The sequence below is a fragment of the Seriola aureovittata genome, chromosome 3 (genome assembly GCF_021018895.1).
Source record: "Seriola aureovittata isolate HTS-2021-v1 ecotype China chromosome 3, ASM2101889v1, whole genome shotgun sequence".
Lineage (NCBI taxonomy): Eukaryota > Metazoa > Chordata > Actinopteri > Carangiformes > Carangidae > Seriola > Seriola aureovittata.
The window spans coordinates 13,138,020-13,165,067 of NC_079366.1; the positions used below are offsets into that span (position 1 = coordinate 13,138,020).

A 27,048-nucleotide genomic window follows, 5' to 3' on the forward strand; every position below is an offset into this window, starting at 1 on the left:
TGAGATTGACGTTTCTTTTCTCGGAAAGGTCTGACAGTGACGCCCTGTGGTAAAGACGTGAATTGCATTCATTTGGGCAGCTGCCTTGCTCAGCCACAAACAATTAAGGAGACAATTTATCATGCGTCGTACGGCAGTCGTAAAAACAGGAAGTGATGTGTGACCCTGGGGTGCGTTTTACAGAAGTGAACAGTGAAGTTATGTACACAATGAAACTCGGTGGCCAGGCCTCATTAATGTCACAGTGAGTACCAAGCTTGAAACACTTTTTTATGTTTGTTATTTGCGCTACTTGTAAGATATGTAGCTCGAGGGCTTTCTGTGTAAATTCTTTGTTGCAGCTAATTAACACTTCATCATAGAGTATCATATAGCGTTCACGTGCATCTGAGAGCACTGTCTTGTTACTGTACTGTGTTACCTGAATGGACATGGTTTCATTTTACTGTTAGTTAAATCTGATTATTTCTGCTTTGTTGTGGATAAACAAAGCAGAAATAAGACAACACTTAATCCAAATACCAAGGCTGTAAAATGAAAAGTAACCTTATTTTCTGGGTGCTGAGTATTTTTTGTGTGTCTAAACATGCTGTGATAAATTGTTTATCTCTCATTCCTTTGGCTTGGGTTCAAATCCCAGTGGAGGTATCGTAAACTGACAGGTCCTGGGAGATGAGGATGGACGTGGGTAGGAGGCTGCAGAACTTCCAGCCCTTAAGGACGAGGGATGGCAGGCATGGTTGTTCCTTGTGGAGATTGGCTGCAGAGGTTTCCCAGCTAAATCAACATGGCGGATGTTGTCAGCTCTGGGCCTGGACAAAACGCGCAAGACACAAGCAGCTGGCAGGATGGGGCCGGAGGCAGAATGAGCTCTGGCTGGATGTGGAGCAGACGAGAGGAGGGAAGCTGGAAGCTAGGAGCAGATGGGCAGTGATTTGGCCACCACTGCCAGCCCACCAACTGGAGAGTGGTGAAGGTAAGGTACCACCTGATGACATCTGGCTATGAACAGGTGGATGTAGCAAATCTTGAAAATTTAAGGTGGTGTTGATAATGTGAGTTGTCTGCAAAATCATCTTCCCTTCTTTGACCTGGGTATGAATGAATTTAAATCCAAGACAAAGAGTTAGACGTGTGTTCAGGCTTACTTTCCGATCTCATCCTAGTCTGTTTTATTTCAGCTAAAAATCAGTCTGAATAATGTCTTAATCATGCTTAAAGTTTTTGGAGAATTTGTTGTTGTAAAACACACTAAAATATAGATGGATGATTATGAAACCTCTGAATTAAGAAAATAATAGAAACAAGCATCCAAATTCCGCTTGGGTCCAGATCATTGCCACCTGTGGCTATATTAATTCTTTTTAACCTTTGTTTAACCAGAAAGTCTCTTGGGTTGCATTATCTCTTTCGCAGAGGAGACCTGGCAAAATGGCGGTGTAAGATAAGTGTAGTCATGGTTACATAAGGACACGTGTCATTTATTTACAACATGTGATATAATACAAAATAACAAAACAGGACCTGAGAGACCATGTATTTCATTTTGGAAGGGCTGAGCATATCTCCACGTCTCCACACATCCAATGCAGGACAATTATTTCCTCAGGAAACAGCACAGTTTTCTTTTAATTTCTCCTGATATATGGGTGCTGTTGTTTCTTGTAGTAATCTCTAGCAGCAGCATGGTTCTGTCCCCGCACTGCCTGCTATCCACTTTAAAAGTTTTCAGAAGTTTCAAACAGCACTAGGGATGTTTAAGGTTTAATTCTGGGTTTTTCAAAGAAAAAATAAACAATAACATATACAATATAGGATGATCAACTTGCATTGATTCTGTGATTGTATTTATTCTGAAAATTGTAATTTACCTCGTTGCAGGCGCATCCCCTAATATTGTGATATGTAGTTTTCGAGACAGTTTCCTTAAGTCAATGAAAAATCTTTATCTTTATCTGTCTTTATGGATTTGAACAGAATTGTCAAACTCTGTCAAACATGACAAAAGAAGAAATACAATCACACCATTATCAAGAATTTTGAAACAAGTTGATTTGTAGAGGGGAAATTATCTTAGCTCTATAGCAGATTTGTCCGCTTGTTTTACAAAAATTATTCAGTATACATTAACAGACAAAGTGACCTTTTGAAATTTTTGCAGCAGATTAGTGATTACCCACAACCCCCAGAGAGAGTCACAGCTTAGGACAGGGAGGATTCAATGGCACAACTCAAACAGCGGGCGAAGTCGGGGCGTGTGGTCGTGGTCACCAACAGGAAGGCAGGAAAACCAGGTGAAAGGAGAAGGAAAAGGCAAAATCCAAAAACGGGCTTCTCTTGAAATTGCACTTATCCTTAGGAGTCACAAGATGGACCCAGTGAGCCACTGTCCAATGATCCTGAAGTGCAGTGGTGAAGGAAGTTTTCAGATCCTTTACTTGAGTAAAAGTGGACCGACTAATATGACAGTAGAAATACTCTGTTGCAAAAACAAAGGTCAAACATTTAAAAAAGTTAAATATCCAAGTATAATCAGAAATGTACTTAAAGTATCAAAAGTAAATCCAGCAAATCCTCAATGCTTTCGCTGGAACCATGAAATGTTTGGCATTTTAAATGAAAATTATTAAAAAAATTATTATTTATTAACTATTATCAAAATAGTTGCCAATTAATTTGCTGTTATTGAGTAATTGATTAACTGACTAATTGTTTCAGCTGTACTTGTATGTAAAGTTGGGCAGTTTAATTTATAGCAAAGCATATGTATTGTGCTTCATATGTTTCGTATAAATTGGTAAATAGTAACTAAAGCTGTCAAATAAATGTAGTGAAGTAAAAATTGCAGTTTTCACCTCTGAAATGTTGCAGAGTAGAAGTAGAAAGTGGGAGGACAAGAAAAGACTTGAGTAAAGTACAAGTACCTCAAGTACTTGAGCTGATATGCTTAGTTACTTTCCACAGCTGCTGAAGTGAAGCAGCTCACAGCAGCAGTTGCCATGGTGAGGACCCTCCAGCAGATTATTTTGGATTACAAATTAGCTTTATTTGATAAAGAGTCCCTAAGGAGCCCAGTGTTAGATGAGGTTTGGTGTTGTTGGTTTGGCATGATTTATTTGGGTAAATAGAGAGTGAGACATGAAACTTGTTGAAATGTCTATGAAGATTTTCAGTCATGGTAAGACATGCTAATTATTATAATTATTTATAATAATTCTTACTGTAATTATTTATTTATTTTTTTACATTGAATCCAAAACCAGAACAGTAATGTTTATAAAGAAGGTAGCTAAGTTTGTGATTTTTTTTTCTCCCACTGCAGCGAAGTGGCCTGTGCAAAAAGAAAGAAAGAAAAAAAAAAAATCTAATTTTACGTTTTTACAAAGAGACAACTTTCAAATTCACTGGATATTGCAAACTGCATTTTTTTTTTTTTTTAGAAACCTTGGTATAAGGCTCAACCCTTTTAATAGCAGTCATCATACCATTTCACCTTAGATGCCTGAATTACTCAAGTTATTTGACAAAATGAATTGCCTCATGGTCTGTGACGTGCAGCAGACAGTAGAGGGCAGCAGCAGTAAAGTTAAAGCTTTGCAGACCTTCAGCTTTGACAGAGATTCAGCTCAGGTCATAGACGGACGCATTACTGAACTACACATTCACATGTATTATGAAACACTGTTGTGTATATTACAGAGAAAACTATAATTTATAGTGTTTTTAAGCTTGTGAGAGTCAGACAGATTTCCATCAGGGGCACAGAGGTGTCAACTAACTGGTTGTATTTTCCTCATATGCTCCTTCTCCATGTTCACTTCCAGTATCACTTCATATATGAACCACACAGATTCATCAGTCACAAAATTGTAGACTGAGTATATTTTTTTCTAAATTTCATGTCACATACTGAGCACTGGAATAGCTTGAGTGACAGATGCAAGATTTCTGAGTGAGTTATTTCAAACCTTTCTTGACGAGTGACAGAGTGACACCCTTTGGTGTGGCGCAGAAATCTGCCATTTTGCAAAATGCTGTGACAGCTCCATCTCTCAATTGTTGGCTTCTCCAGTCGCCTCTGTGGCATAATAGACCTGTCATCAGCATCGTCCTCCACCATCCCTCTTCTGCTTTTGTCTAGACAGCAGTTTATCAAACATCTCCATCTTTTTTTTCTTTTTTTTTTTTGTTCGGATAAGGAATGTCAAATGTGGCGCTTTCAATACCAGATGCCAGATTACATAGAGATAAATATTTGACCTCTTCGTGCACTGACTTCGGTTTTCTGCACAAGTAGAGATTGATTTGCTCTCTTGGCACTTGCTCGCTGCAAAAATCTCAATCTCAATAAGTCATTTTGTCTATTGTTGAATTCTTAAAATGTATTTTCTTTTGGGTTTAAATAGTTTTTTTTTCAGTTTTTGAAACATTTTCTAGAAAAAAGTGTCATTTCTTTCGATTTTGTTTGTTATTCTGTCCTACAAAAAAAAAATTCAAAAAACAGCAAAGCATCTGTTAGAAACAGGTGAATTAGTGTAAGATCATTCTCTCATTACTTAATAGATAATGTCATGTCTACTTTATTTTTCTAGGAGTGTTTTTAGATCCTTATATTCCTGGCAGTATGAAGCAGGTGTTGAGACATCACTTCTCATTTCCAACCCCAATAGTTGCAACATTTTAGAGACTGTACTTTCAGTGTCTGGGGGAGGGAAAAATTCTAGGGCGCGTGGGGACTCATGATCTTAGTATTTTTAAAGTCCTGTGACTTAAAATGACCTGTTCAGAATGAGACCTTTTGCCACAACAGTTTGCTTTTCATTACTGAGAATGATGGTATTGTATAAAAATGGTGATTATTTAGAATTTGAAGGATTAAAAAAGTAAGACATATTGTGATTATGTAGCAGCGCAATGCACCGACAGTAATGACATTCTGATCAGTTTCCTTTCCTGCCCCAGGTCGCCCTCAGCTTCCTCCTTACCTGGCAAACTGTCTGCTGCAATGTCTGGAGAGAGTTTTGTGGAGAAGCAGAACCTTCTCATTGTGTCTCGCTGTTTATGGATACTTTGTGTCAGAGCAGGTACTTTTAAAACATCTTTAATTTTTGAGCTTGTGACCTCAGACCATGGCCAATTTTTTTTTTAAAGCAAAAATGACTAAAACATTGGCTGGTTCGAGCTTCTTAAATGTGCTGATTTGATACTTTTCTTTGTCACATATGATTGTCACATAATACCTTTGGGTTTTGAACTTTTGGTCAGATAGAACACGTATCTGAATACCTCATCGTGGAGAGTGGGAATTTCTGATGTTTTATTAACAAAACAATTAACCAGTTACTTCAGGATGTAATTGACAGATGAATCGATAATAAAAGCAATCATTTTAATTATTGATTGCAGCCCTAATAAATGGTGAACAATAAATGAAAATCATATGATTCATGTGATTTTCCACATATTATACAAGTCATTAAAGGCGACATTGGCAGGTTATTATTATAAGTCTGTGTTGCCTTGTGTCAGCAGGTAAGTCACAGTTCCTAGTCTTAAAATTTTTCTGTCTTATCACAACAGAGTAAGTTTTTCATCATCTGTCAGGTTCAGGAAGTCTGGATTAGTTTATTCAAAACTTTGATCATATTTTTTGTGCTTATCAATTTATTTAGCTCCTTTATTTATACAGGGGAGGCTGAGCATACACGCTCTTTGACAGCACCGCCCTGTTAACAGTTTAATTGACCAGCTGAAAGAAAACAGCAAGGACAGACAGAGCCATTACTGACAACAAACAAGGTACAGGCTCAGTGAAAACAGTCACAGGCAGGCACAGATCGAGTGTGTTCTTGGAGTTACAGAGAGGTATGAATGTTTTGATTTGTAGGTGACATGGTGTGTTATTCCATGAGACAGTCGCTGGAATGGAACGGGTTAGACATGGGCCAGCAAACATGAGATATAAGATGGCAATTTTCCAACTATGTTGTATCAGTGCCAGTGGTTATTTCATCTCTCAGACAGCGAAGGCCATCCAGCTTTATCATATAGATAGTGGTGTGGTGAGTGTTGTAATGATCGGCCGTGAGGAACCTGAGGGCAGAGTGGTAAATGAGATCGAGGGGCCTCAGAGTGAGGCAGCAGCAACAATCTTCTTTTTACACGTCAGAAGACAGATGGTTCTGCCTCTGTGCAAGTCGCCAAGCTCACAGTTTACCAGCAAGGATTTCCACGTGATATTTAAATGCAAATCTCTTATCAAGCCACATGCCAAGATATTTTGAATTTAGTAGAGAAATGTGTATTATTGTCATCAGTACCTGTGGATTTGAAGACTAGCAAGAAATTTGTTTTATTTTTTATTTTTTCCTAACAACTCACTTAAAATTAAAGTTAGTGGAGCCACTAACATTTAGCTTTTCCAACCAAAGTGAGTTGGTGAAGACTTCATCAGGTGGTCAGAAACACGACCCTAAAACACAACACAACATAATTGTTCTCCTTACCTGCTAGGTGTGTAAATAGACAGCTTTGCTAACAGGCTGTCCATATCAACTTGATGATTCAATATTGTGTTCACAACCTGTTACGGTGATTGCAGGTTTAATATGGCAAGTAAACAGTTGCCTACACATCTATCACTCATGGAGTAACAGTAGCTTTTATTTACAGCATCTGGTGATTTGACAAATGTCTGTTAGTCACTCTCCTTTTAGCTCTGCTTTGGTTTCCACCAGGGAAATATCTGGATCTTTATCTGTTGAATGCCCGGGTATGTTCAACAGCTAGTCTTAAACTATGTATTTCTGTTGTTTAGTATGCAGTGCATGCGTTTTATCAGACCTTTTTTTTTTTTGGAACAGAGGCTGCCGAGAGCTGTGAGAGTGAACCAGAACAGTGAAGCTGTGGGCTGGAAAACCAAAACAACGAGCTGAAAGACACTGCAACACTGTGTGGAGCTGCAGGGACTGATTGGGTGAAAATATTCTGTGGGTTCATCTTCATGTGTAACGCCTGTCATATTATACATAGTAATTTAATTGGTCCGTTATACATCTGTTCTAATGTCAACGTATGTCTCTTAAAAAGACAAATACATTCTCACCCTGAATGTGTCAGTATGTGCTCTCAGACATGTGCAGAGAGACGGTGTGTGTGTGTGTGTGTGTGTGTGTGTGTGTGTGTGTGTGTGTTGGGGGCTGTTGTTAGAGACCCTTAATGCTCTCGTTCTCTCTCTCCCCCTCTTTATCTCCAGATTTCTCCACCTCTCTCTCTCTCTCTCTCTCTCTCTCTCTCTCTCTCTGTGTGTTTGTCTCCCCACCCCGGCGCTCTCATTCCATCAGGTCCTCACAACACACACACCGCAGCCTCCGAACGCCTCATCTCCTCCACCAGAGCAAGAGGATCAGAGAGAGGGAGAGTAGAAGTGACAGTGGAGCAACATCAGCATCACTGACAAGCATCTCCCTCGCTGGGGGAGAGGGGGAGAAAGAGGAGAAGTGGCAAGAGTGAGGAGAAAAGAAAAAGAGAGGGAGCGAAACAGTGAGAGAAATAAGTTTTTAGGAGGCAGGAGGACAAGTGAGGGAGACTTTGGAGTGAGAGATCTTGGTGGGTGGCAGTGGGGGGGGTTGGCCGCTCCATTTTCCCTTTTCTTTTTTTGGCTGTGAGCGCTGCCTGCCTCTGCTCTTCTCCTTCTCCCCTCCTCCTCCTCTTCCTCTTCTTCCTCCTCTGTGCTCCTCTTTTCATCCCGACTCTCCTCTCCCAGCTCCCGCCGTGGGGTCTCAGCTCTCCGTCTCCCTCCCCCCCTCCCTCGCTCCCTACCTCCCCCGTGCCCTGCTGGGAGCCTCTGGGCTGCTGCGCCGCAGGAGGATGTCTCGCAGGGAGTCTCCGCCGCCGCCCTCGCCACCTCCACCTCCGCAGCTGCTGGGAGTGCGGAGAGGAGAGGTGCAGTGCGAGGATCGTCCGGAGCGCGCCGAGCCGCTGTCCGACGCCGAGAGGGAGATCATCCAGGACACGTGGGGGCACGTCTACAAGAACTGCGAGGATGTGGGGGTGTCTGTGCTCATAAGGTGAGTTTTGTCAAGAGGTGTTTGTTGTCTCTGTGAAAAACAAATTTGTCTCAGCATGAGAGGACTTACGAACAAGAGATGAGTGAACACATCTTCACAGATACAGATGCTTAAGTTTAAGGCTGTGTGTGCTGATGTAACAGCATCAGTTCAGTTTCCCCGCTGCTTGAGCTCTCACTGTCTGTAGGTCTGTTTGGATGTAGATGCTTTATTCTCGCAGTGAAAACCGGCACTTTCTATTAATTCTCTGCCAGCAATTCACCATCCACTGCATCCTAAATAATCAGTGGTTGAAAAGTTAGGTAGTGGGAATACTCTTCTTATTTGTCCTCTGTCCTCTGCAGTCTTATGTTTTAGAATTATTCTTTGTTTTGCATCAAACACATAATGAAGCCCACGTGAAGGCAAAGGAAGAGAGATCTTTTCAAGACCGAGGTGTCACTGTAACCAAGCAAAGATTTGATGAAACCTAACTGCAAAAGCTTTATTTAAAGAGTATCATAATAAATGAATCAAATCATTTTACTATTTCTGAACTATTGTTTATTGAAGTAGGTTTTCTTATCTCAACAATCTCCCTTTCTTTTGCTTTGCTTGTGAATAACCAAGAAATACAGTGATATACATACAGTACAATAAAATGTGGTGAAAAGTAACCAGTAGCAACAAAATGTTTCATACAGTGTTTGAAATGTCAGAAAAACAAAAGGGCCACATCTGAGTAGTGCATCAGAGGTAATAGTAGCAGTCATGGTTTAATATAAACTGGTTTCATTTCATTACTGTCAGATTTAAGAAATATGAGAAACTTATTAAAAAACTGACATTGAGTTGAATTGAGTAAAATGGCTTAAAACTTTCCTCCACATGAGCTCAAACATAATATTGTAATAATAACAACTCAATCTGATTATATCTGTAATGTGATTAATGAGATTAATAATCTGGAGCTGATAGGAAATCAGCAGTGCACTGTGTATTAAAGCTTAATGTGTTGGTATTTTGGTGGCTGCTCGTTCACTGATAAGGTTTTATAGCTTATAAAGTTTCTTGATTATTTGGTTCAGTGGTTTCTGAATGAACCGACCTACTCGCCAGTTTCACAGTTTACAACCAGAGTGTTGTAGAGTTTGTCAAGGCAACTAGAGCACAGAGCATACAGTCACACTTGTGCCCAGTTTCTGCAAATCCCTAACAACCCCCTGCTGAACAGTGATGGGCTGTGAGGAGAATTGCAGGTAAAATTATGCCCACAGGCCCAAAACAGCTTTTCCGTTACAGAGATATTACAAAAGGCACGTCTTTAAAATTATGAGAAATGTTTTCTGAATTGTCTCTATTACCAGGATCGGATCCATTAGCTTCATAAAACAGTAAAGAAGAAGTAAATTATTTTTATGTCATCAACATGAGTGTTGACTGAACCAGAGTAGGAAACTCAGAAGCCTGAGGAAACCTGGAAAACCTTTTCAAATGTATAACTTTCACTAGAAGGAATGGGGAGCCATTTTGGAGCATGGCATCCATCCATGATTAACCATGGACCTTACTTACAAAAGTGGCCATTTTGAACTAGACTGAAGGTTTTCCCAGATTTTTCATGTCACATTCACCACACCAAGCTCTCACCTAACCTCAGCGGTCTTTCACTTCATTGTGACCATTTTCAACTTCACACTTTATCTCAAGGATCACACCTAAACACAGTCACTTAAATCCAGTTAGTGTAGACAATCACAGCACTCTGATCAACAGTACACCAAATACAAACTCAAGTTGACAATTTTCTACTCAGCACACTCCTTACTGTTGTGAATCATGTGCCATACCATACCATTAGGTATAGCAGTTATCCTTTTGAGAGCTGCGGGGGGGGGGTTGCTGGAGCAACATTGGGTGAGAGGCAGGGTACACCCCAGACAGGTTGGTGTGTCATATACATATTATAAAAGTCTTGGGAATTGGACAACCAAATATATCCTTACAAAGTCACCATGAAAGCATAAAGAGAAGTTAACAGCAGCTAAAAATCTTCTTTACACTGACCCAAAGTCCCATGTTGCTGCAGTGATGTAGGGGTGCACGCCAGGGTGTGTCGCTGCGCTGTGTGATCACTGTGGGGTGGAGTTACAGACCTGAAACCAGAGGGCCATGTATATGATATACTGTAAGTTGTGACTGAGTTTAGGCTGCAAAGTAATTTGATAGCTTTTTGATCATAATAAAGTCCTTATTTACACCATGTTTTGAAGAAATAATCCTTTTATGTTACCACATGTTTAGGGATGTTTTTGTTCAGTGACAGGAAGCATGCAGAACCACACACACACACACACAAAATCAAAGAAGAAATTCATGGTCTGTGTTTGCGTGTAGAGTAATTCATGTGACTTAGCATCAAGATGGGCAGCAACAGATACTGACACACTATGTAGGAAACTCAGTCATACGATTAATGGAGGCTGCATTTTGTATGGGACACACACACACACACACACACACACACACACACACACACACACACACACACACACACACACACACAAACACACACATACATTATGCTATTATGCACCCATTCCCTCAACCTCTCACCAATAACTGAGCTGTGACAAGTGTAGGGAAGGAGGGAACATTGCATTCCTCTCTCATTAGGATGCTGAAGAAAATCTCCATAGTTCACACGTTCTTACACTTTGACAAGGCATGCAACTTCTTTTAAGATGGTTGATGTGCTGAATGTGTTCCTTAAGCATTTAAACATTTATATTAGGTTTGGGTATAATTCATGTATAGAAGGCAGTTCAGGCATCATACATTTTCATCTTTAGATATACTGTTAGCACCTTGTTTTCATATTATTCACGGCTCTTGCTCATCCACTGCTACTGTCTTCTTAAGTTGTCAAAACGTATCCGTAAACAGAAAATCAGACATTTTCTCCAAGAGCCTAATCTTCAACAGGCAGTAATGCGCTTTGGAGCTGCAAAGTGTTGCAGACTAACTGGATGTAACACAGCTTGACTGTGTTTTTCCTGCTTCTTTTCATGTTTTTTTTTATGTGTCACAGAGGAAAGACTTGATTCGTTTGAATGTCCCCAGCTAAACTGTCTCAGTGTTACACTAAGAAGGCCTTTAAGGGCTTGTTAAAATGGACAGCGAGTCGTAGCCAAGGAGACCGATGTGAGTGAGACAAACTGATTTTCAGTTTGGGGTGAAAAGAATCCCCTAGGGGGAGAGAGCGGAAGGGGCAAAGACCATCTTCAGCTTGATTGTGTGTGTGTGCGTGTATGCGCGCGTGCGTTTGTGTGTGTGTGTCTTGTGCTCTTATCTGTGGATGACAGCAACAAGCTTTGGCACTTCAATGCCTCCCTCCAAGCCTTACTGTCTGCCTTCTCTCTGTCACTACTTTCAATCCTTTACATATTTCTTTCCCTCATTTGCCACATTTTCTCCTCCCTTGATAATGGATAGGTGACTTATCTTCCTCTTCCAATTCTCAGTTGGTTGTGACGATCATCAAAATCAATTATTTCAAAGCTGCCAAGCACATTACATATCCAGAAATAAGTTTTGCTGACTTTCGTGTAGATACCTATTGATATCTAGCTTCTCACAGCTAAGGAGCATTAGAAAAAACATAATTTGTTTAAAACATTTTGTTTGTAAAATGTCAGAAGATTTTGCAAAAATGTCCATCACAATATTGATGAATAAAATAAAAAAACAGAAAATGTGAAAATCATATTGTTCCAGGTATCAGTGGCATTTTTGCTTAATAATGCTAAATCAGTTATCAAAAGTGTTAAGTAGTGTGTCAAGTAATTTTCTGTAAATCTTTCTAATATTTCTATCTCAGTTGGCTGGCAGTTCCTCAGTTACCTAACATAACCTGAGGCTGACTCCGGGTTCAGGGTCTTGCATGGTTGAGATTATTATTTTTGAGATCAGTGCACAACATCCCACGGATTTGCATTATTATGTCGATCCATCTGCTGGATGCATGGAGAGAATAGACGGCGACGATAGCCTCAGTTGATCTCACCAATGCGTACAAATGCAATTGCACCAAAGAGTGAGTGCACCCCGGGCGTCAGCAGAACAGTGCATATGGCAGCTTTGTGAATACAATCAAATCCTGCGTACTTTGAAATAGTTAAGTGCCGATGGGTGGATTCAAGCACATTCTCATATAGTGGAAGATATTTGAGTGTCACAATGGAAAAGAATTTAGAGAAAATCTCACTTGGTTAATTTGAGGTATTTTCCTGCTGTATTTGTAACAGGCCGTTGGAGCAGGACATACAAATGGGGTTAGTGGTGTGTGATGAGGTAATCGCCACTGAAATACAAACAACAGGAAGCACTTCATTTTTTTTTCTTAACTTAACTCATACAGATACAATATAAAATATAGAACACTCAAAACTAAATACGTTGACATGCTGGTGGCACTAGAGGACAAATCAGGAAATCACCGGGAGTCATCAGGATTCATCCTGTGGGGGGGGACATGAATATCTGCTCCAGTCTAATCAAAGTGTAATTAACAAGCCCCACTAATGGCTTTGATGAATTCATTTAAATGCAGAGACAGGTGCAAGAATGTGTTCAGAGCTCTCCAAAGTACTAAACACCGGTACTCCTCTCACACAGGAACAGAATGTTTTCCACCATGTCTCAGTATTCAAGTAGTATTACAGTTCTGACATCTATTGAGGATCATGAGGATGCACTCTATCATCCTGTCTACTATCATTCTGTCAATTGGTCTGTCTTTTGACCAGGCAGTCGATCTACCCACCACTTAGCTCCAGACTGAAATATATCAGCAACTGTTGACTCGATTTTAAATTTTATTTTTGTAGAGACATGCATGTTTCCCAGAGAATGAATCACACTGACTTTGGTGACGTTACCATTAATGCCATCACCAGGTCAAAGTTTTCAACATCTTAACATCCATTGAATGTAGTGGCACATTTGATGCAGATATTTATGTTTCCCAGACGATGTTTGCTAATGACTCTGTTGATCCTGTCTTTTCCTCTAGTGTCACCATGACATTGACATTTGTGGTTTTTAAATAAGATGAGGTGATCAGACAAACCCCACATGAGTCAGTGTATTCCATCAGGTGCCCTTATTTTAAGAAAACAAACCATTCAAATCTTAAATTGTGAGGGTCCAACTTAAAGGGATGATAGGGACTTTTAGACTTTTAAATACAGAAACACCAGATCAAAAAGGTTTCCTGTGCTTGGTGATGGGCCTGTTGCATATTTTCTTTTAATGTACTGTAAAACTATTCCTTGGCTGCAGGGGATTAAACGTTTTTCATCCTAACACAAGAGGACAGGCACTCTGTTTTTCCTCAAAGAAAGCATCAGAGCAGCAGCCTGTTTTCTTAAGGCACTGCAGTTAACTTTCATGTTTGTCTAAGCAATACAAGAGCTGCTAGACGGTCGGTATTCTTCCTCTAATCGAGGAAAGACGTGTGTGTATGTATCGTGACAGCTGGTAGAGCCAAGCTAGAAGTGCTACAAGCAAGCTGAGCCTTTGTAGGCCTAGCATGACATAGGATCTGCGGGATGTGGATGTAGTGTAGCAGTGCTGCCGGGGGCCAAACTCCAACTGGGAAATAACTGTACTAGCAATTCTAGTCAGCTGGAGGACAGACAAGATTTAAAGTGGGTCAGTGTGTGTGTGTGTGTGTGTGTGTGTGTGTGTGTGTGTGTGTGTGTGTGTGTGTGTGTGTGTGTGTGTGTGTGTGTGTGTGTGTGTGTGTGTGTGTGTGTGTGTGTGTGTGTGTGTAAACATGTAAATCCATCTGTTTTTTTGGTCAGCGTTGGTCTCTAAAGTTCTGAAGCTTTGTGTCAGCTACACTCTGAATTGTTGTTGTCATTTTACTTAATCTGTCAGATTTCTCACAAACCACTTTAGCAAAGCTTGTGGAAACTTTCTTATTTCTTTGGCATACACTCTTTCCTCTCTCATACTGAGCTGCTGTTAGCTCACAGTCAACTGTGATGAAAACTGTCAAACCCCTGAATCAAAGCGGCCTTCGTAACTACAGTCCCGCAGGACAATTTACATTTTCTTTGTTTATATGTTCGCTTACATCTACCAGGGTGGTTCGAGAATGGAATTTACTACATCTGCACCTAAAATAGCTCCTTAAAAAAAATAAGCTTAAACACAATCCAGACTCATCAGAGATAAGTGTCATTTTTTTCCACATCACCAGTCTTTAATGCGGAGCAGAGTTTTGAAAAGCTCTACAGTGAATCTTGGCATGGACCCGTTATTTTCTCTGTTCTCTCAGTCTTGTGGATCCTTGGAGTTTAAGAGAAAAGGTGGCAAATATTAACAGCAAAGAGCAAACTAAACCTATCATAACATATATCCCTTTTTCAGATTACACAGCATTATGTAGATATGTACAATGGGATTCAAAAGTGTGAGACCACCTTCCCATAGTGGGACTCCACTGTATATATGGCAGTTTTACATGTCGGGCTCATGAATGAATAAGTGTCCGACTCACTATTATGTAAAAATCTCGACACAACCAACACACATGGTTCAGAGAGATCAAATACACACTATGTCTGCTGCTCTCTGATAACTGATTAAAGCTTGATTTGATAACATTCATGGGTATGATATTGTTTAAAAAAAAAAAAAAAAGTATTATACAGCTTTTTAATCTGCTTGAAACTGCGTTCAGTTGGCATCTTTCAGGTTGATCCACTGTCACAAACGGCACCAGACATGCTTGAAAATTAAACACCTCTCTTCAGCACACCTGCATCAAATTACACTCAAAGAGGCTGATCAATCTTAACCATCGGTGTCTCATCGGTACTGCGACACTGTAAAGGTTTCTGCCAAGACACTTCCTGCCCGTCATACTGATGGCGCAGAGGTGGATTACACACTTTACAGACATGAAAAAGCACATGTGAACGTGTGAACTGCACTTTGGTGAAAAAAGCTACTTTCTAAGGAGGAAAATCATAAGAGACTAATTAGATTTTATGTCATGCTGTGCATTTAAAGGCTTCAGGACATAGTTTGACTCGTGTTTTTGTAATATGAAAGAGTGACTCTCTAGCCCTGGGTCATTCATTTCCTGGTTAATTCTAATTTTTCAAGCATGAGTCCCCCACAATCTTTCTGGATTTATTATGGGACTTTAAAGGGATTTGTCCCAGTTAAGCCTAATAGCTGTCATAGCTATCATCTTTATTTGCCAATAACAATTCAAGAATAAATACTAACAGTCTCAGGTGAAGATGTCTGTCTTGTTCTTGTGCATGTAGTCTTAATGCTTTTGGTTTTCAGGATTCACATGTTCTTTTCAAAATTCCTCCAGAAATGCAGTACGTGACCAGAAAATTACACACAGCAGGAGCACTTCTCTAATTCCTCCTCTCGCTTTTCTCAGCCTTTCTTCACATACAAACCACTGTTGCAAAAAGTGGGATATGTATCCTATAATGTTTGCTTGGGTTTATTTAAGTTATTGTCTCAAAAAAGTATGTTGTTCTTTTTCAGGAGTATCAGACAATCGATGTAGCGACTGGGGAAGAGATTGCTGTGTGAACAACCATTATTGCATCATTATGTACAATATTACCCGGCCCTCTTGTAACTATGACAATTGATGCATTTATACCTTGAATTTATTGTTGTCTGACGCTTGCAACTATATCAGGCCATGAATTTTAAAACGGTCCTCACTTCATTGTATTCCTTTTCTCCTCTTAACATGCTGCAGCACAAACTACCTCATTGGTGGCATTTTCAGACCACATGAAATGGCATGTCTTGCTCCTTGCTGGGACAGACAAAATGTGAGGGGGCACTGTTCAAATACAGCAGAAATGCTAGCCTGCATTTCTTTTTAAACACCTCTATTACCCTGATTGTTCGGGCAGCCAATGAGAGGGAAAATTGTCTGTCCACAGCTTGTGTTGGTTTTAACACACGAAACAGTTCAGCATTTTTGGGAAATCTGCTTTTTTTGCTTTCTTTCTGAGTGTTAGATGAGAAGATCGATACCACAGCCTTGTCTTTAATGATAAATATGTAGCTGCCAAATTATTATTGTTACACTTTTTTTGTACTGATTAAAAAGCAAGATACAACATATTAATTAATTAACTTTAGAGATGCAGTTAGGCAGACTTTTTTCTTTTTATCTTTAGAACAAAAACAGGCTAGCGTTGAGTATTTATGCTCAACGTAGCTAATGAATGCTGATAAAGTAAACTAGCCTGATCAGAACCAGTATTTTTTATTTGTACGAATTTCAGTGTAATTCACTGCATCTCTTTACACTTAGCATGTAGGAAATAGGATAAAATGTGTGAAACACAGCTAACCTCATAACAATAGCCATGCTAGTGGCTCTGTTAGGCTGTGTGTGAGTAAGTGCTTTGAGCTACAAATGCTCATGTCAGAATACTAAAATACACTGAAAATGCTCATGTTTAGCATGTTCAGCATCTTAGTTTAGTGTTATAGCATGCTAGCGTTTGTTCAATAAATCAGATCAAAAAAACTTTACTCTCCACCTCTGCATGGAAGTAGAGCTTCAGCTTGGATGTCAAGCAACAGCATTTACATACAAAACATACATGACAAGTAAAAATACATTTCAGATAATACTAATACTGAAATAACACTAAGACTGAAGACTGATGTCATTAGTTTTGCAGGTACCTTGTCATAAAGCAAGTAAAAAAATTTGACCTGATGATGGCACTGGATGAAGAGTTATGGTCTCACCAAAGTTACTACAATTAATTCTCAGGGAAACAAGCTTCAGTACCTCATTTTCATGGCAGTGCTGTTAATAGTTGAGATATAGCTCATAAAATGCAGCTGCTGGTGAAGTCAGAAGGAAAGTAAGGAGTTAACCAAAGACATAAGGGTTCATCTAGGAACCTGCTTATATTAATTCTTCCCCAATTTATTCATAGATGCTGAGAAACTTCACTGGATAATTGGAAACTCTGACATGCTGGTGACTCTAGATGTGAAGTCAGTTTAATTTAAGTTCTTAGAATTAATTACCTTTTTTAATGAAAAATGTCGTGGCAATCCATCCAGTAGATGTTGAGATATTCAGTGTGTCTGGACCAAAATACTTGACCGACCAGCACTGTCATCCCAAGGGCTACGCTGCCAGACAAGTTGTCTTTTAAGCTTCTACTGTAAGTCTAATGTGAATGGGGATTTTTCTTTTTTGCCTCCTTAGGTTCTTTGTCAACTTCCCATCAGCCAAACAATACTTCAGCCAGTTCCAGGACATGGAGGACCCAGAGGAGATGGAGCGAAGCAGCCAACTTCGGCACCATGCCCGCAGGGTGATGAACGCCATCAATACTGTGGTGGAGAACCTCCATGACCCAGAGAAGGTGTCGTCAGTGCTGGCCCTGGTGGGAAAGGCCCATGCCATCAAACACAAGGTGGAGCCCATGTACTTCAAGGTAACTTCAGGAACTGACCCACGCACTGATACTAACAAACTTTGTCAGACACATTCTGCTTTACTTTGCTCAGTGATTTTTCTTTATCTCTCAAAATTATTGCTGCCAACAATCCCTTAAACTACATTTCCACAGAGGTGTTGTTTTCTTGTTTTGGCCATCTGTTTGGTGTATCTATGAAACAAAGAAGACTGTTTCCTGAAAGAAAATTGTCGAGCTCTCTCTTTCCTGCACAGTGGAAGTATTTTATTGCTTCAGGAGCCCCTTGACTTATGGAAATACCCCATGTTAAAGAGGACATTTTTCTCATTAGCAAATTTAATATCACTGGGGATTTTTCTGCTTATTTAAATCTACTCGCTGTTATCTCTTTATTATGTTTAAAATATAGCTATCATCAGTTTGCACTTGTGTAGAAAAATACATCAAAATTGTTTCATGTGTAATTGTTTAATCATATCAAGCCTTGAAAACGTGACAAAAGAGTGTAAAAAAAAAAAAGAGTTTTATGGGGCAGACAACGTGTCTCATCCCCAGCTTCTTCAGGTTTTCTTGATCACTGATGTTCTGTATAATGTCAAAAGTGTAATGCAGTCACATGACAGAAAACTGTGCATACACATCAAGCATGATTCAGGAATTCATCTCACCGGCTTTAAAGTCACAACCTGCAACAATGAAAGAAGTTAAATCACTGTAGGTTCTCAAAAACTAGATTTCCAGCTGGAGTTACTCTTTAAGTAATTAAACAAATTATCAGAGACATTAAGTACAACTGTACTTAAAAACATACACAAATGTTAGACAGTTCACACGGATAGTGTATTTTATATTACGGATATAATATTTATATTTGTCGAAGTTATTGATGTTAATAAATGTTAAAATCATTTCAGGGTGCTGCTGTTACCAGAGATAACAGTGCTGTGGGAGAAAGTCACAGAATAAGTATCATCAAGAATGTTTAAGATCCAGTGTTTAATTTAGACCATATGGTTGCATAATTTTCAGTGTGAAAATCCAATATACTTCCTCTCTTCATCTGATTGAAGAGGGAAGCATATGCTTCCCTCTTCAAGTCTTTTGAATGTCGTCTGCAGTTGGTTCACAAATGCAGCTGTGAAGAAAACACACTGCTGCCAGTTAAGTACCACTAACTTCCGACTGCCTTTAGAATACATTTTAAGATCTAATTGATCAGTTTTTGAATAAATCATTAAATGGATTAGTCCTTATGTGTATTTCCTGAACTCTTAACCCCCTTATGTACAAGGGTGAACTCCAGTACTGAACTTAAAGTCATTGTTTAACACGCTTGTCACCACCTGTCTTATCACGATGGTGGTGAACGTATTGTGTGATTAAGTTTTGGGCTGGACAGATAAACAATTCACTGAAACTCACTATAAAGCTCACTACAGCCAAGGTGAGCTACCAATTTGTGGGATAATTCAACTCCATTGCACATTGTCACATTTTTTTTTGTCATTTAAAAAAAATTTTTTATCATGATAAAAATATTGATCATTGAAGATTCTTTTTTTGACTTTAAAAACACCAGTTTCACCTTCCTCAGTAGATGGAGTTGCTCAGTTGTCATGGAAATGGAAAGAGAAACAGTAGGGAGGCCATTGACATTTGACAGGGGTTACAATCTTCCCCCATATATACAACCACCTGTTAATCACACAACCCAAATTCCATAGTTAGGTCACATGATAACAACCCAACTATCTCCATGTGGCTAAAGGTTTTGTAAACAAAGTAAATGGATACTGTGGAAAGAGCTTTTATTCAGTGTGTTTGTAATGGTTTTATTGGCACACAAACATGAGACCTGAGGAGTTTCTACATGTCCTCATTTCTCATAGATTGCGTTTCATTGCTGTAGCTTTAATGCCACTGCTCATCATCACTGCATTTAAATTCATGTTTCTGTCTTTATTTTTGCTCTCCCTTTATACCTACTTCTTTTTTCACTCCCCACCTGTGTTGTCCTTTCTCTCTGCTTTGTCATTTTCATTCCCTTTGTATTGCCTGTCCACCCACTGCTTTCATGTTTTACTGTTATCATTTTCAATTCTCACCTGTCTCGCCCCCTTTTATGTTCAGTGAATTGGATTCTTTTTTGTCCACCAATTCGCTCCCACTTTACCTACCGAATACTATTTCTGTGCATTACTCTCTCCTCCCTTCAATTGCCATTATCTTGATAGCCACATATTCCCACTCTTTCTATCCCCTTCTTGTTCTCATACCATCGCCCTCTTTTTTTCCTTGTTAATCAAGTTTCTTACTCACCCTCCTTCTTCCCAGATCCTGAGCGGCGTGATGCTGGAGGTGTTGTCTGAAGATTTCCCAGAATTCTTCACGGCAGAGGTGCAGATGGTGTGGACCAAACTGATGGGGGCGGTGTACTGGCACGTGACGGGGGCCTACACAGAGGTGGGCTGGCTCCAGGTCTCCAGCTCAGCGGTGTGAAGAGTTAGGAGGAAGAGGGGGTAAAGGAGTTTCCAGTGGACTTAATGAAATGAAAAAAAGGGAAAAATATGTGTTTGTGATCATGTAGACGAGTGGGATTTCAAGGGGTTCTGTGAGGATGGTTTCACAGACATGGATGAGATTAATGTGGTAATCCGTGCAACTCTGTACTTTATTTTGGTGACATTTTGGTGCTAAGCCTTCGTTGTGGTGGTGTTTCTGCAATGCACTTCCCAGGGATCACTTGGACACCAAATGATGTAGCCACATGTCGTTTTACTTTCCTAATTAAGTTTTAGCTCATGATAGTGGTGCTTTAGTGTGTGTTTATGGCCACGGAGGCAATCACTGCTAACGCTAACTGTCCAGTTCTTCTACTGTTTATTCCAGACAAACTGCTACCAAAAATATGTAATACATCACTTCCTCTGTAGCATGGGATCTTCCCCATCAAAAAATCTACGAAGTGCTTATACAAATCCAAAAGCTTTAATGAAATGGTGTTTTTTGTTTTACTGGTCTGTTACATTCATTGACAATTAACCCCTTCGCTAAGCCCCACCCGGCCTGTTGCGTGGCCTGTCAAGCTTTTCCTGTCTAGCACAGTGATAAAAGGTAGAGGTAGATTCACCAATCAAAATCCTCAGTAATGTTTGAAACAATTGTTCCTTGAGAGAGAAAAAGGCATGACAAGACATTGATAGGCAAAGGCAGGTGTATCATTTCTCACTTTCCTATACATAATGACAACTGTGGCTAGCAGATTTCATTGCTAGCTAGTTAATTAATGTTAGATTCAAAATTAAAATTGAAATAGCCTAGCTGTCTCAGACTGACTTGTTTTAAATCAAGAACCTTGAAAAAGACACCTGAAGAGTTCATAACAGCTACATGATATCATGCTAAAAGACTGAGGCTAAATGACCAAGATCCATTTAGAAGAAATGAAATGAAATGATTTTGCATTGTAGGGTAGCTAGTTAAGCCTAGTCTTATGGTCTAGTATGAGGGGAAAAAGACTGTATTATAGTTACGTATTTGAAGGAAAAATAAAAAGGAACGCATCACCTGGGAATGGCTTCAATACTATAAAATTGAACTACAATTTATAATCCCACAAAATAGCTAATGATGTGCTCCTTAGCCTTAAAGCTATGTTTCTGCTGTATGTAATAAGCTACTGGGGCAGACATGCTATTGCTTGCGGCTTACATTAAGAGCAGATAAACATGGTTTTGTAAAGGTTATGAGAGAGACATCACTCTCCAAACTCTTTATGCTGATTTCATTAACTGCATGTGTGGAAATCCAAAGCTTGACAGGCTTGCCATGCCTAGTTACCTAAGGTGTGACTGGACCATCGCTGTTCAGGGTAGGCTTTTAGTGAATGGTCAGTTGGGGATGTCAGAAACAGACATTTATTTATACAAAAATGTTGCGGATTATTACTTTATAGCGTTCATTTCTGTGGAAACCTGCAGTGAGAGAAACATCCTCGGGCTAAGCCACACATATGAATATACTTCATGATATTTTGAAAGAGAGGTTAAGAAATGTTTAGACAAGGAATGATTTTTAAGCTATGAGGGGGGGGCAGTTAGTTGTTGAAGCCCCAGCTACGGGACCATGGAGCTGCTGACTGTTAATAGATTCTCTTTGTGTTCTACTACAGTATATCCTCATGTTTAGGGGACCTGCGCCCCCTTCTCTCTCTATTGATGCATTGCGTGCTCTTAATGTCTTGTTTAACTTTACTGAGGTGTTGTTTGTATAACTGTACAGTGGGCAAGTGTGCATACTCTTCTGCCTTTGTTTACAACTCATTGGCATGTTGACCTGTTGACGTGTTGAAGAGGGCTGTTTTTTTCTTTGCTACGTCTTGGACTATCAACAACGCTTTAAACTTTTTCCTGTCTACCACTTTCATTACACAAACACACATTGTGAAGGAAAGTATCAGCAGGTGGACACAGTCAGTAACCACACGTGTACACATTCACACAGAGGCATGCTATAAGACCTCCCCTGTGCTAATATTTACAAGACTGTCAGTTAGTTTACCTCTTCAAAACCCCATCAGAGAGACATGCTGCATTAAAGGCTCCATTAAGGGCTTTTGAAACTCACTCTGGAGGTCTGCGAGAAACAAGTCAGCTTTAGAAGTGCCATCAGTCCGTTTCTTTTGACTTCCTACCAATTCAACACAAGAAATCATATACAAATACATGAACCGCATAATTTCAATTGTGCTGCCTATGTTCCAACGTAGTGGATGTTTTCTTTATATTTGACAAGGGAAATGGCGCAAGATCAATGTCATTTTTCCTTGCGGTTTCTCCCTAAACTCTGCAGACATCATATTTAGTTGTCTGCCCTTCCTCAAACATGCCTTTCTTTACCTTACTTAACCTCACGTTCTTGTCGCCGGTGCATGCACCACTGTTTGCGGTCCCCATGTGCAAGTCTCTCTCCAGTCAATTCCCAAACATACACAGCAAATCAGTTTAGGATGGACATTTGATCCAATCTTCAGTTTGCATCTGCTCCAGTGACGTCCTGTATCTCCAGTCTGAACCCCCCTTGGCATCGGCATCTGGCATTAATGAGGAGGTAATGAGTCTCCTCTCCTCCTCATTTGGTCATTCATCTACTGTAACTTCCCATTGCCTCCGTTAGGGCCGCGTCACTGAGGACAAAAACAATTATGACTGGGCAGATGGTCTTAAAGCCACCACACCATGGCAGCAATTCACAACAACACTTTATAAAAATCTCTTTCATTTACTTGGAAGAGAATGAGTTGAGCACAGTATCATTCAAGGATACGTATCAGAAATAAAATAAAATAATTTTTTAAGTGACTTCCTGGGGGCATTATTTACACATTATGCCTTGTCTTGGACCACTGCTTTCCAAACTTTTTCTATCATGCTTTCCCTTTCTCCCCCTGGTGTGTAAATTGATTGACTTTTCATCCACTAGGCAAAATACTGGGGAAACTGGTAAAAAATGAATTAATAAAAAGGAGCCAAGTTAAATCTAATTGAATTAACATTATCAAAAATCTGATCGGTATGTCTTTAATTATTTAGCTAATTAGTTTCTGTTCCATAAGTGCAAAGTACAATTCTTAAAACTGTCTTTGCATAGGAAGACACAAGGCTCTGCTGCTGTATTGACAGTTTTTCTTTTCCTCACGGTCAAACATCTGTTCATCCTGTACTTTACTTGTTGTCTTGCTTTCTGGATGCATCTTGCTAACCTGACTCCTTTTGTCTTTCACAAACAATTCAGATTTATAGACCTTTAACCACAGCAGACATTTTTACTTGTCATGCACAGGTGTAACTAATAACATTAACGATGGCTCTGATCCAGCAATCTTTGGCACACAGCGATTAAAAGACTATTAGAAACACCTGTGTTTGTCAAGTCAAAATGTCTGCTCATTTCTTTCCCTTGGTCATATGTGCTCCCCCTGTATTGGCTCTGTGCGCTCCACTGCCTTCAACCACGCTGTTAAATGTACCTGGCTCTGTGCTCATTTTCAATTTGCACATAAAAAGTATAATCAGAAAAGCCAGAAATTTGAAAAAAGACAGAAATACGCTTGGCTGAGGTAGAAGTTTTTGTGTTTCTAAAAATGAAAATGCGACTGTTGTCTGTTCTGTGTATTTGTTTCTTCAGCTTTATGCGCTCAGTTCCTATCATTTGCATAAAAGTGGTGGATGGAAATGTGTATGAATTAACATTTTCCTTTGCTGATTTTTTGCACTACATTTGGATTGGAGAAAAAAAGATTTATTTAAATGGTTCAGGCATTTTACTGACAGGCAGCACGGTGGTGCAGTGGTTAGCACTTTCACCTCACAGTGAGAGGGTTCAACTCCCGGTTGGGGCGTTTCTGTCTGGAGTTTGCATTTTCTCCCTGTGCCTGTGTGGGTTCTCTCCGGGTGCTCCCGCTTCCTCCCACAGTCCAAACGAGCACATTAGGTTAATTGGCGACTGGCGACCTGTCCAGGGTTATCCCCTTCCTCACCCAATGTCAGCTGGGATTGGCTCCAGCCCCCCCTGCAACCCTACAAGGACAAGCAGTATAGATAATGGATGGGTGGATTTTACTGACAGATTTATTCAGGGTGAATTTTGCTAAATATCGCCTCTGAAATGTCATTTAAATTAATGCATAGGTGTATGAATGCCAAGAACAGCTGTCGCATTTTCAAAGTCCCATTATCATGGATTTGTTATCTTGCTTACTCATGCGCTCAATATAACAGTTTCTTTCCTTGAGATAATGCGATAATTAATCTGCTATGGCAAGATTTGGTTATCATGAGATAACTTGTTAACTTGAAATAACACGATTAAGAACAATTATAGCAACCAAAGCCACTCTCAACTTCAGTATCTGTACACACAGGCCATTTACATCCAGCTCTTGCAAAAGTTTATGAAAAGCTCACATTAAACTTTCAAGTTTAACTGGAGAGTCATAAGCCAGTCAAGTCACACAAGTGGATAAAAATACACACAGGAGTCAAACAAACCTCAAGCTAAACTATTTCCACTTTGGCTTAAATAGGTCTGGAGGCCGTAAAGCTGTTGTCAGTCATAAAAGATCCGTTTCAAAGTACACACCAGTCCTATTCTTTTCCCGACTCCTGACGTTGTGTCCCCCTGAGGTCAAACCTCAAGCAGCTTGAGGTTCAGGAATATTTTTGTTAAGCAGAGTTCCCCCCGACATCTTGTTTATTAAACACTGTGTGATATGAAATCCATCTGCAAACACACTCACACAAAATGGAGATTAAGTGTTTCTCTTGCTAAGCTGCAGGTTTTGTGTCTCTTTTCCTTAAATGCAGCATGTTTCTCATCGCACTAGAAACACACACACTCAATTATGTTCAGACACAACCCAATCACGCTCACTCAGTTTCTTTATCGCTTCTCACTCAGACATGCACACACAAATATGGTCTTGCATTAAATTGGCCAAGTCGGACATGTCCTCGCATGCCAAGTGTACAACTGCGGCACTTATACCAGTTTATATTTTGAACCATTTTCAGCTGAAAATTAGACAAACCTTCCTTTGCTCATTAATTCATTTCACATTCATTCTCTTCCAGCAAATAAGGGCATCACAGCATCTGTGGAACTATGTGTCTTTGTTGTGAAATGTTTCTGTCTATCAGTTGAAAAGTTAGGACTTTATATTTTTCTAAATATATCTATGAGAAGGAATCTTATGTATTTGAATACTGTATATGAATATGTCCTTGTATACTGCGTTGTTGGTGGGAGCGAGTGCAGTGGCTTTGTAGTGTTTTGAGCATGTTTGCACAGCCTACCACAAACTTGTATCTTTGCAGACCTGGTTAAAATGAATCATGACCATCAATAAAATATACTTAAGTAACTTTGTCTCTGTCTGTCCAATCCTGACAGAAGTTTTTAAAGAATGCATTAGATTTTATACATACATAGGTGATCCAAATGAAGATGTGACTTCTAGCTTCATCTAATGCTACAGACAACGGACAAGCAAGATGACCTAAGGTCAACATTCAGCCTAAAATTAATCAGATCTGTCAATGGTGAAATGATCAGTTCCCAGTGAGGAAGAGAAGACAGACGTTAACTAAGGTGTGTGGCTGTTGCATCTGCTAGTCCATGCTCACCAAGAAATATTACATTCAGGTTGCATCACCTGAAAAAAATTGCATTTGTACATTTGACTCTAACGGAGACTTGCCTTTTTTTTTTTTTTTATCCAGAATGACTTGGAGTGTGGACAAGAGTAGGACTAAAGTCAATTCCTCAATCACCAAAATTGCAAATAACAAAACTGTAATATGAATGTGATGTTGCCGTACATCGCCCCTATTTTATCACATATATACTGTTCATCCTCTGGATATATGAAGATATAAGTTTATAACATAAAATACCCTTAATATTTGTATATGTACATATATTAAAAACTCTATATGATTCATTTTATATGGTGTTGCAACCATATATGTTGATTTATATATGCAAGTTTATTAAAACAATATACATAAAAAAAATCATTATGCTTATATATGTTTTTTTTTATTAATGTCTCATTAACTCTAAACATCTATCTTCCCATTCTGGGAAAGTGGTCTCCGACTTTTGGAACCCATTGCGTATAATATCCAGATATATTGACAAGCTTCGGAATGGATATCTGTTATTTGTATGGGCATATATGTCAATATATGAAATTGCTCCAATTTTTAATACATTTCATATATAATTTTTACATATGTGCTTTTATTCTACATGTACATACATGTCGTATAATTATGGAAATTCAATACAATTCAGTACATATATTAAAATTATTATTTGCGTATGGGAGAGATCAGGCTTAAGAAGTGTAAAGCTAAACCACCAGTTTACTTAACCCCTAATGGCTCACTTCACTCACTTCCCAGCTCTGGAAAAAATGAATTCCCTTCACTGTTTGTGTAAGGAAATAAAAACTATAGGGGTGCACTTACAGCGGTCTCCTCTGATAAAATCTGATGTTGTTCATTGTTGTTTATTCTGTAGTATTTTTTGCAGAAAAACAAAACATAACATTATGTAGTTATCAATAATAAATCAGCACAGCATATAGATTTGAATAAAGCCACATGTGCTTAGAGATTAGATTTATTAAATCATGAAGGTAAAACAAGTGCAAAGGTCAGAGGCTTTGTGCCCTAATCAACATGAAGGGTATAAAAGACATTTAGACAGAATATAAACAAAATATAAAAGAAACACAAGGGAGTTTAATGGGCACATATGAGAAAGTTTTAAAAGAAAATTAAAAAAAACAAGATAAAAGAGAAGAATGAGACCTTACTGTTCATTGCAACACATGAATAAAAAGTGGCAAACAGAAAGGTTTTAAGCTTTGATTTAAAAGAGCTGAAAGCTGGAGGGTGTGATATGTGATGCTCAGAAAGTGAATGCTGCTT

The 27,048-nt window shown here is 39.3% G+C and overlaps 1 protein-coding gene across 2 annotated transcripts; it reads left to right on the forward strand.

Annotated features, from left to right (window-relative positions):
- Window positions 1-157: 157 nt before the first annotated feature.
- cygb2 (cytoglobin 2) lies at window positions 158-25,472 on the forward strand. Of its 2 annotated transcripts, none has more exons than XM_056372883.1 (7): window positions 158-244; window positions 641-976; window positions 4,963-5,084; window positions 6,864-6,989; window positions 7,256-8,069; window positions 17,338-17,569; window positions 19,886-25,472. In XM_056372883.1, the coding sequence occupies exons 5-7, from the start codon at window positions 7,870-7,872 to the stop codon at window positions 20,048-20,050; spliced, it is 597 nt and encodes a 198-aa protein (XP_056228858.1). In that variant the 5' UTR covers window positions 158-244; window positions 641-976; window positions 4,963-5,084; window positions 6,864-6,989; window positions 7,256-7,869; the 3' UTR covers window positions 20,051-25,472. The 2 variants fall into 2 exon arrangements, with proteins under 2 accessions (XP_056228858.1, XP_056228859.1); XM_056372884.1 differs by having other exon boundaries at window positions 7,344-8,069.
- Window positions 25,473-27,048: the final 1,576 nt, after the last annotated feature.